Source organism: Tamandua tetradactyla, chromosome 24 (assembly GCF_023851605.1).
Source record: "Tamandua tetradactyla isolate mTamTet1 chromosome 24, mTamTet1.pri, whole genome shotgun sequence".
Taxonomy (NCBI): domain Eukaryota; kingdom Metazoa; phylum Chordata; class Mammalia; order Pilosa; family Myrmecophagidae; genus Tamandua; species Tamandua tetradactyla.
In genome coordinates this window covers 40,374,964-40,386,357 of record NC_135350.1, presented here as the reverse complement: position 1 = coordinate 40,386,357, position 11,394 = coordinate 40,374,964, and the positions used below count along the sequence as shown (strand labels likewise).

Sequence of the window (11,394 nt, the reverse complement as noted above, 5' to 3'; positions counted from 1 at the left end):
GGGTTATGGTTTCTAAGTGATTCTTCTTCGTGTGGGCTGTAAATTTGCTACTTTTTGTACTATATTTTTGCTCGCTTCCTCTTAATTCCCCCCACACCGGGATTTAATATCCTGTCTTAATCAGGATGTTATATGGCTGACAGTAGTATATGCACTTTGCCAGTTGTTGAGAAACAAGTTCCAGAGATCTTCTAGACAAATAGTTTGTCTAGAAGACAAACCCATGGAGCCTTTGCTGTTGTGTGGTAGAGTAGAAATTAGGTAGTAGAGTCTGAGTGAATAGGATTCTTGTAGGCCCATTTTCTTTCCTTAACTAGAAACTTCAGGTTTACTTGATTTGTTTATGGTTATGCATGTGATTTTTGAATAAAAGTAGTGCTATTAAATATCTATGAAAGTCCTCTATTCAAATATAGTTCCCCACATATTTTCAAATTTTTTTGTTAAAAAATTTCTACTGTAAACAAATAATCTTGGGGAAAAACTACTTGAAGAAAATTAAATATATTTTTCCATTGCAGAAATTCTCAGAGTATTTAGTCTATATTACTAAGCTTCAAAACAGATAGGTATTTAGATGAAACATTTCCTGAGCCTATTTGACCCCAAAGGTCTTTTTTCACATATCTTCTCATAATAATGTTCTATAAAATTCTTTTTGGGTGGTTCAGTGGTAGAAGGCTCACCTTTTATGAGGGAGACCCAGGTTGATTCTCGGACCATGCACCCTCCCCCCAAAAATTCCTTTTTAGAAAGTGTTGATCTATACTAACTCCTTCATTTTATAAATGAGGGAATTGAGACCTAAACAGTTTATGGGACTTATGTTTCCTATAAGTCTAGGAATCTTTCTATTATACTACACCTCCTTTAAAACTTTTGTGCTGTCTGCTGATTTTCACCTATAGTGAAATTGCTGCAACTATTTTTTCCCCTCTTTCTTTCTATGAAGAATATTCCTCCATGAAATTCTATTATCTGTCCAATAATTGTCCTATATTTAGATAAAAGATCTCCATCCCTTTTAAAACTTTTGTTCAGTTTATATCAACAGATTTTTTTGATAGCGTACTTCATGGGAACTGCTAGATAATGTAAGAGATATAAAATTCAATAAAATATTTTATCAACCTTCTAGGAGTACTTACCTGAGGTGTTTTAAGCATTTGTTTAATTGTGAAATGCAAAGACGGCTATGACAAGTAACATGGTAAAATTTTTTTTAATCTTTGAAAGTTTGAGGGAAACGTATGTAAGTTACAACTTCATTAAACGTAGCACTTTGAACTAGATCTTGTAGGTAACATAGAAAGCATAATTCTAGGCAGAGGGAGGTAAGCTTAGATAAATGCAGTGAAATGGGCAGGAGCTGGGTACGTTTGGGAATAGTGATCAGTCTGGTACGGGTATGCTGCGGGGTTGTTTTTGGGAGAGAAGAATAGGCTCTTCTTCGAATCAGAATATAGAGAGCCTGCCTATACAAAGTCAAATTTTTACTGAGTCTAATAATGCTCCCACCACCTTTCCATGACTCTTCCTGGTCCCTTGGACATCATGGTACAGGAGTAATTCCAATAGCTACCATTTTAAAAGTGTTTAGTTTGTACCAGGTATCATGCTACGTGACTTATATGCATGATCATATTTTTTCGTCATCATAACAACTCCAGGTTAAAACAACATGGATGAACCTTGAGGACATAATGCTGAGTGAAATAAGTCAGACACAAAAGGACAGATATGCATGATTTCATTATTATGACTCTGATAAAGCTGCCAGTGTTTTGGAGCAACTAGAAGGAAAAATCTGAGATGAGGGCATGGTAGCCCATTACAACTCTGAGAACTGTTCTATAGCACTTGTTGAAGTGTTCTTTCAGATTTCAATAATTTGAAAATTACTGTTTTTTTTTTCTTTATATATATATGTTAATTTTACAACAGAAAAAACTGTTTAAAAAATCTGTAGGCAGTTACAGTAATAGTAGATAAAAGAAATTCCTGAAATCAAAAATTTGAAAATATCTAGTAACATAGCTCCCTACTATAGCAAAGTTGATATTTGTAATAACTTTTTATTTGATATTTTGAGACCGCACCAAGTTTGATAGTTAATCAAATGGTACTTAAAATAGTGTTTAATATTTAGAATTCAAGAAACTCTGGTATCTGTATCTATAGATTTTTTCCTTTAATTTTAAATTGATTTATGAAACATATTGTACAAACAGGTTTTATGATGATTACTTAGACATATATTTTTTAATACACCTATGAATAAGCTAACTAAGATAATCATTTTAGGTGGCTAAGATTTCCATATGTTAATTATAAAATTATTTGTATCTTCATATTTTCCTGAAATCAGGTCATTACTATCGCAGTGCAGGTATTTGTAAGAATTTTCTACTTGATATTTTGAGAACATTCATAATTTGGACAGCTGATCAAATGGTATCTATATTAGTGTTAAATACTTAGAATCTAAGAACTTTGCTATCTGAAAAAGAAAAGAGATTGACTTTTATTTTTATCTAGAGACAGTGAAACTGAGGCTCAGCAGAACTCACTCATGTGCTCATGGTCACACACATGGTAAATGACAGACTTGGGTCTCTGACTCAGCCATTGTCTCAGTGGCTGATAGAATGAGTTGACATTGTGAAGTTCATCCTAAGTGGCCATAATTCCTAATCACTTAAAATTAATAGGCTTTGAATAAAATTCATCAGGCCAAGTTACTTGTCCTGGTTCTTCCAGTGATTTGATATTATAACATTTCTGATATCAATTTTGATTATTCATAAAATAGGAACAATAGTACATGCCATCTACCCATTTTACTAAGCAGTAATAATTTCAGTAGTGATGAGCTGTTTTAAGGTGCTTAGAAGACGTCATCTTGGTATTTCTCCCTTTATCTGTAATATGTGGATGAGAATATCTACCACATCAGGTTGTTAAAGCACTTAAGGTAATGCCTGGCAATTAGTAACTGCTAAATAAATGACAACTGTTATTAGTAGCAGCTTCAGTGTAGAGTCCCTTAAATGCAGGATATTCTGTATCTCTTGACTCACTGACAATGTACTACAATCTGAAAGAATATCATTTGTTCAACTTGAATGATAATATTTCAGAAATATTTACCTAATGCTAGAGCCTTGAATAAACTACCTTAGGTATGAATTTTTAACCTAGACTCAAGCAGGTTTTAGCCTAATAATAGAGAAAAATTAAAATATGTGTTTATATGTATGTAAATAGGCAAATATATGTATGCTCTTGGTGCCAGATATAAGGAATTTCCTTTCACCATTCTCTTACTGTGCATTCATTTATTGAAGTCTTTCCTCTTAATTGGTCATCTGAGTAAACCCAGTGCCCTGTTAAATTTTTATCCCATGAATTGTGGAGTTTGGACAAATTTGATAGGCTTTATTTCAACTATGTACCCTTCAATTTATTATATTATATATAACTTTATGTATCTACTTTATATAATATTTCACTATAAAAGAGGCTCTAAGAAGCATTGATTTCAATTTGGTATCCTTCAGTATTTCCACTTAGTTTAAAGAGTTAACATTTCTCAAAAGTAATTTCTGATATGTAAAATCTAGAAAATTATTTGTAGAGAAGATCTTAATACCCTAAATGCATGGTTACCATCAAGAGAAAACTTGCTATACCTTGAATTAATGTGCTTTTAACTTATAATTTAACTCGATATGAAAATAGTTATCAGTTGGAAAAAAATAACACATTACATTTACTGTTTTTGAGTGGAATTCTTCTTATTATTATTATTTTGCATGGGCAGGCACCAGGAATCAAACCCGGGGTCTCTGGCATGGCAGGCTCTGGCACGGTGGCTCTGCCTACTGAGCCACCATGGCCTGCCCTCAAGTGGAATTATTTTTAACTATTTTAATCTGGCAGATTTGTGCTTTAGTTTGTGGATTACATTTTGGTGACTGTTTCTTCCATTTTATTTCCTGAAGATGAACTGACCCAAATGGAGCTACATGTATCTTATGCAATGAGTACAAATTAACAATAGAACATGGAATCTAACTCATTACTTAATGCAGTCCCCTCCAAAAATTGTGTAATGAGTGCACTCTGTAGACAGTTACCATGAAAACAGAAGTGAGATCCTTTTGTCAACTTGATTTTTGATTACAGACGGATCAGCTTTCCTGTAACAGTGAGCAAAAGCTTGATCGAAACCAGGCTATTCGAGACCGACTGAGAGGAAAAGGATTGCCAACAGGTAAAAGAATATTAATAAGAAATTTCTAAGTTTTGACTTCAACCTTATCCTTTTGCTTCCTTATAACACTTAAATGGCTTGGAAATCTGATAATTGTGCCAACAAAGTAAAAGCAGGAAACAGATACTAGTTACTTCAATAAATAAACCCATTAAACTTATACAGGAAACTTTATTAATATAATCAGGCTACCACTGGAAAATACATCCTTTTCTAGTATTTTTATTATAACATCATCTTTTATTTACTTTGTCGTGGCTTTTATATTTTAACAAATATTTTACATTATGACCAGATAACACATATATATGTTTAGGAACATATATGACTGAGGCAAAAGTTTCAGAAAACAGTACTGTCCTTACTGCATTTTGATGTTTTCTATTCTTTTTTTTAATGCTCGTCACAGCCCACTAAATTGATTTCATGACCAACAAGTTTCATATTTGGAGTTATCAAGGTTATATAATACCCAGTAAATAGAAATTGATGGTGAATAATATTTTTGCCAGCTACCAGTAGCATTAAATAATTATGTGTCCTTTTATGAATTTTTTTAAAGAAATTAATGAAATGAACTTTAAATTTTGCTGATTATCTTTGTTCTCTCTCTTTTTTTTTTTACATGGGCAGGCACCAGGAATTGAACCTGGGTCCTCTGGAATGGCAGGCAGGCAAGCATTCTTGCCTGCTGAGCCACCGTGGCCTGCCCTGTCTTTGTTCTCTTATTTCTCATCAAGCAATGTTGAATTATGTAATCTGAACAATTTGTGGATGAGATATTCTATTGTCTTAGATCTTGGAGCTAAGAGAAGTAAATGTAAAGATTATTTACATGATTTATAATAAAATTTTCTAATTGATATAGCCTAATAAAATAGATTAAAATGTTAAAGTGTTCTTATTAGATAATCAGAGCACATCTGTCTTATTTGAAACTTTGGGAAATATTCATTGTGAAAACTAAATACAGATGTATGATTGTTTGAATTAAATGGTTTTGCAGAATTCAGATCCCTCATATTTGAGAAAGAAAAACTTGCCCTAAGCAAGTGGACTGCTTGTCTTGAGAAGTCTAGGAAAAGTAGTAAAATCATTTCTAAAGGAATGATTATGGAATGGTACAGGTAGTTAGCCAAGTGTCTGCTTTGGTGCTTCTGTTTTAATTATTGTAAATAAAGATTATCTGAAAATGATTTTTAGCTTTCATATCAACAATATAATAAATTTTTTTCTGGTTGGATCAGGTATATACCTAGCCAGTTAGATCATATATAATGTTATTTTATATGGGGGTCAAAAGAACACAAGATAGAGACTTTATCCATTTTCATTTTTACAATGATATCTTGGGATTAAAGAAGTCTTTTTTTGAACTCTTTCTTGCAAGTGTTTCCTTACCATATTTATGTCTTCATGTATATATCACACCTTCTTGTAGGTGAAAATTTGTTCCCTTTATTTTATAGCTACACTTGGGTGGGAGACGTGATACAGTATGAACCTTGGTGGTAAGAATGGCAGCAATTTAATAATCAAATTTTTAGTCAGTCTCCTGTTTTAGAATTGAATAATAGAAAATTATAGAGAAATGTCAGTAGCAAACTGAAAGAATCTCTTTTAAGAGACATCAAACAATTTACAAAGAAATCTTAAATTTAAAAGAACCAAATTCCATTTTTCTCATTTCTTTCTAATTTCAGCGCCTTCCTCCTTTTTCCTTCTCCCTTTCCTTCCTCCCCACAAATCCCCATCTCCTGCTATCATGACATGGCCAAGATATGGAATTAACGTTTGCTTGTTACCTTGTTGATTTATTAAATATAATGTTATATTATCTATTATTAATTTTTAAAGAAGTTTATGTTTTCTCTAAAAATAGGAATGTCACTTCATATATGCATATATTCTATCCCCATTCATCATGGGTCTATAGAAAAAAAGATTGTCCTGCCATATTAAACCAATGTTTAGACACTGTCAAATATTAACATATAGTTTACATTATATTACTTTTGATGATGCAGAGGTTTTTTTGTTTTTTTACATGGGCAGGAACCGGAAATCGAACCTGGGTCTCCAGCATGGCAGGCGAGAACTCTGCCTGCTGAGCCAGCATGGCCCGCCTGATTCAGAGATTTTTGTTACAGACATTAATTATTACAGTATTTTAGAGATTGGGCTTTAATATATACTTATTCTATAGAATATAGTAATTTTTAAGATTTTTATCTTTACTCTTATAGCATAGATTATCTACAGCTTACTGTGAATAGCAGTTATCTACTTGTCATTTACATATATAAACACATATGTACATATATAAGTATATTTTAATAAAAGACATATACAAAGTTAAGCTTTGTGGTCATGTAGATGCCAGGAATAGGGAAAATCTACTGTATTAAGACTTATATTTGCCCATTAGTTTTTGTTTAAGTGTTGAATGAATAGTTGTTGATGACTATGAAAAAAGTTTTATAGAAATATTAGGCTTTGTAATATAATATTATGATATATTTGTAATCTAATTATTCACTTGTTCCATAAAGAAATATGTGAGACTCTGATTTATTTATTTATATAATCTATTTGAAATGTTAAATTGGGTGCAAAAGAAAAAGAAATTATAGCTCACCATCATGGTCATATTTTTAGACTTTTCTTATTATAGCAATAAAAACATAAGTTTTAAACCAAAGTATTAATGGAGCAACCTTATATTTGTTTTTATATTAACAAAGATTAGTATCATTGTCTACTCTTTAGAATTCTTATGACTAATTGGCTACCCAGATGCAGATAATCAAAGATGACTGTGACTTAAAAACATTAACAGAGAAATCCTTACATAGAATGTCGATTGATTTTATTGTCTAATACTCCTATCTCTCCATTGGAAAATAAGTAGTTTATTAAGATCGTGACCTCAGTCTTCAATAAAGAAAATGTCAAGATGGTCAATGATATACAGAATTAGATTAAAAGAATACTTCTTTTGAAAAGTGAGCGAATTTAGGGATCATTTATGCCTCATATCTACATGATTTGGTTGTTCAACTAAAACTTAAAAAATAAAATTTTTATCTGAGTAAATGACCTTAAAGATCTCTCCTCATACCTCACCTTTAAGATCTGTCATATAAGCTAAGGCTGAAAGTAGTGGGCCATCTGCCCCGCTTTGTTACCTAACACTGTTCAGCTTGATAAAATGGCTTCACTTAGCAGAAAGAAATCAGACATTTCCTGCCAACCTCAGGGTGGAATCCTACACCACAGGCAGATCAGCATGATAGCGCTTCAGAAGTTTAGTGTATTGATGATATCATGTTTCTTTTTTTTATGTACTTCAGCACCGTTGCAAGAACAGATGGGTAATCAGGAAGCCTTTTAAAATACTGAAATGTCATTTTGAAGTTAATTTCTAAGAGATGCTGTGAATTTCAGAGTTTATGTGAGAGGGAAAGGTAAATAATGATATCAAATGAAGAATAATGTTAATCATATATAACCGATTTAGTTAAAACATATTTACAAGGAAGTTTTCTTTCCCCATTTAAGTGAAATAAATGGGACATACTCTATTAAAAAGGCTTCTGTGTTCTTTAAATCTCATATTCGTGGCTCTTCAAAGTATATTTATTGTTCCCCATCTGTTTTTTAGTAAGTTAGTGCATTTTCCAAAAGGAAAACATTTATGGTTCCATTGTAAATTTGGATACTTACAATCATATGTAATCTAATGTCTGTAAACCCTCTCTAAACTCAGACTCAGCCTCCCCAAGAGATGAAAACTCAACTATAGCTACCACATGAGCTATGTGATATTTTTATTATAAAATCTAAAATTTTGTGGGAGATTTTTTGTTCTCTGGTTTTATGATTTCCTCACAAAATAACTTTTAAATTTCCCTTCAGTTCTTGGTTATAAGCTGAGGAAAATAAAGCAGAAACAGAAAAGGAAGGCAAAATTTAGATTTGTATGCAATATTCAGAAGAGCTCATAGTGCTTCATATGGGTTAGTTCTACCCATACAGAAAAATCTACAAAAATTTTACCCATTTTGTAGATAAAGAAAGTGAAAAATAAGGAAATAAAGTAGCTTGTCCAAGCTCATGGATTGAATTGTAAAGCAAGAATACAAACACAGTTCTATTGACATTAATCTTTCTGGTAGATTATACTATCTAGATTGGCCTAAGAGGTTTCTAAAAGTTATTTGTTCAATCTGTTCCACAAGTATTGCTTGGGAATCTATTTATCAGGAACTAGAAATATAAAAACAAGTAAAACTTGTTCCTTTATATTATTTCTCCAGTTTGTGGGGTGGGTGGATAGGCGAGTAGGAGGAATGTGTGAGATATATAATGGTAATTTTAATTCAGTAAACAAGTGTTCTAACAGAAGTCCAGGGTGCTGCTCTGTGAGTATAGTGGAAGGAGTGACAAACTGCCAAGATGGGAAAAAAATTGAAGATGGTTTCCTTTTGAAATTGTTGTAGAGTAGCTCCAACATCTTTGCTTTCAGAAATAACATTAGCTTGGTTTTCTGTAATCTTAGTAGGTAGTGAGCACAGGTATTAGCTGTAATTTATCAATGACTTCAATACTGTTTATTGTCTGTTAGATAAAACAGTTTTAACATCCAGGACATATGTTTAGAAAGACTTTTAGGAAGCAGTTGAAGGAATTGTATTTTATCTAGTCTCAAATGCAATTATTAAGTGTCAGTGGTATTAAAAACAGTATGTGATTTTTACTGGTGTAATAAACTTAAGCATCAAATAAATATGAGTCTAGAGCTCTGTTCTCGTTTGTATGGCCGATTCTATATTTGAAGTATCATTTTACGTTTCAAGATTAATGAAATATTTTTCTCTAATATTTTAGCAACATAAAGCAACTATGCTGTTTTATCATTATTTAGTAGCATTTGTAGTTGTCAGAACTGAATTATAAAAAATATTTGGTTGATGCGGAGCATTTTTTTTAAACTTTTTTTATTAATTAAAAAAAATTAACAAACAAAACATTTAAATATCATTCCATTCTACATATACAATCAGTAATTCTTAAATCATCACATAGTTGCATATTCATCATTTCTTAGTACATTTGCATCAATTTAGCAAAAGAAATGAAAAGACAGCAGAAAAAGAAATAAAATGATAATAGAGAAAAAAAAAACTATACGTACCATACCCCTTACCTCTCACTTTCATTTACCACTATTTCAAGCTGAATTATTTTAACATTTGTTCCCCCTATTATTTATTTTTATTCCATATGTCCTACTCTTCTGTTGATATAGTAGCTAAAAGGAGAAAGAGCTTCTTTTTTTTTTACATGGGCAGGTACAGGGAATCAAACCCGGGTCCTCGGGCATGGCAGGCAAGCACTCTTACCTGCTGAGCCACCGTGGCCCGCCCTGATGCAGAGCATTTTTATAGAATTAATTAAGGTACTGAAGATAAATGTAAAAAATCACCTACTGTTTTATTTTACATAAAGAAATTCATTTTTTGCAGAAGATAAGTTCTTTATCAACCTGTGAAGTGTTAATTAGGCAATTACATATCCAGTTGTGACCTTGAAAGACAGTGAAGATCATTAACATGACAAAATGCAGTCATTTTTGGAAATATCGAATTTAAGACTTACATGTTGTACCAACTGAAATCCACCTGTCTACCATGTACCTATAAAATGTGTGTCATCTTTTCCCTCTAAAGAGCAAATAAAAAGAAGTCTTAGATTAATAGATCCACTGGAGAAACCACTTAGCTCAAAACATCTCTTTCCTACCACCTCCTTCCTCTTTCCTCTAAAAGGTCGCCCATACTCGGTTTCTCTATTGTCTGCCTTTGTGGCTCATAGCTTTGATAATTTCACTTTGGACCACTTTTGACAAGTACACACACACCATCTTGAAGCTTGTTTCACACCATCCTCAACTTTGTATTTACAGAGTTCCTCAGAAATATCAACTACCTCCCTTTCTTCCTTTCCCAAGTCCTCTTTCTATTTTACCATCTCTGTCATATATGTTAAAAAAATCATATTGTAAGTGCTAATTTAAAATTTCATAAGTATTACTTATAAAAGATTATTTTGAGTCATGGTTAAGATCACTTCTGTGTCTCATAGACCTCATCTGGGAGCTCTGGCCTTATATAATTGGAATTTCTTCTAGGATATCTTAGAACCACTTCAAATTGAAAATTCTTTAAACTGATATTTTGCTTCCCACTTTCAGAGCTGTCCATTCTTCTCCAGTCTTTCCCATTGTAGTAAGCGGCATCATTATTCAAGCAATTGCTCAAAAGCGAAATATGGGTATCACCTTTAAATCTTTTATTTCCCTTATTCCCCATTTAAGTCCATCAATAAGAAGAGAGATGTGTGACCCCCAAGCAACCTTAAAAACGATTCAAATAATAGTAATAATAATAAAGTAATAATCATGACATTTTAAATTAGCTCTTACAATGCAATTTTTGAACATACAGTGACAGAGCAAAGTGAGTCTTAGTTAAATTTGGTATATTTTATAAAAATAGAGTGAACGATTAGTGCAAATTTTTAAAATTTTTTATTAATTAAAAAAATTACAAAAAGAAACAAACATTCTTAACATGCTCATTCCGTTCTACATATATAATCAGTAATTCACAATATCATCACATAGTTGCATATTCACCATCATGATAGTTTCTTAGAACATTTGCATCAATGCAGAAAAAGAAATAAAAAGACAACAAAAAAATGAAAACAGAAAAGAAAATTTTTATATAATATACCCCTTACCCCTCCCTTTCATTGATCACTAGCATTTCAAACTAAATTTATTTTAACATTTGTTCCCCCTATTATTTATTCCTATTCCATATGTTCTACTCGTCTGTTGACAATGTAGATAAAAGGAGCATCAGACACAAGGTTTTCACAATCACACAGTCACATTGTGAAAGCAATATCATTATTCAGTCATCATCATGAAACATGGCTACTGGAACACAGCTCTACATTTTCAGGCAGTTCCCTCCAGCCTCTCCGTTACATCTTGGATAACAAGGTGATAACTACTTAATACGTAAGAGTAACCTCCTGGATAACCT

At 32.1% G+C, this 11,394-nt stretch overlaps 1 protein-coding gene across 13 annotated transcripts in view; it reads left to right on the top strand.

Moving 5' to 3' along the window:
- PTPN13 (protein tyrosine phosphatase non-receptor type 13) overlaps positions 1-11,394 on the top strand; it is a 240,692-nt gene that overhangs the window by 113,397 nt on the left and 115,901 nt on the right. For all 13 annotated transcript variants that reach the window (XM_077142915.1, XM_077142916.1, XM_077142920.1 and 10 more), the window contains exon 6: positions 4,189-4,276. In XM_077142915.1, coding sequence (XP_076999030.1) covers positions 4,189-4,276 — 88 coding nt within the window. The remainder of the gene's footprint in view (positions 1-4,188; positions 4,277-11,394) is intronic.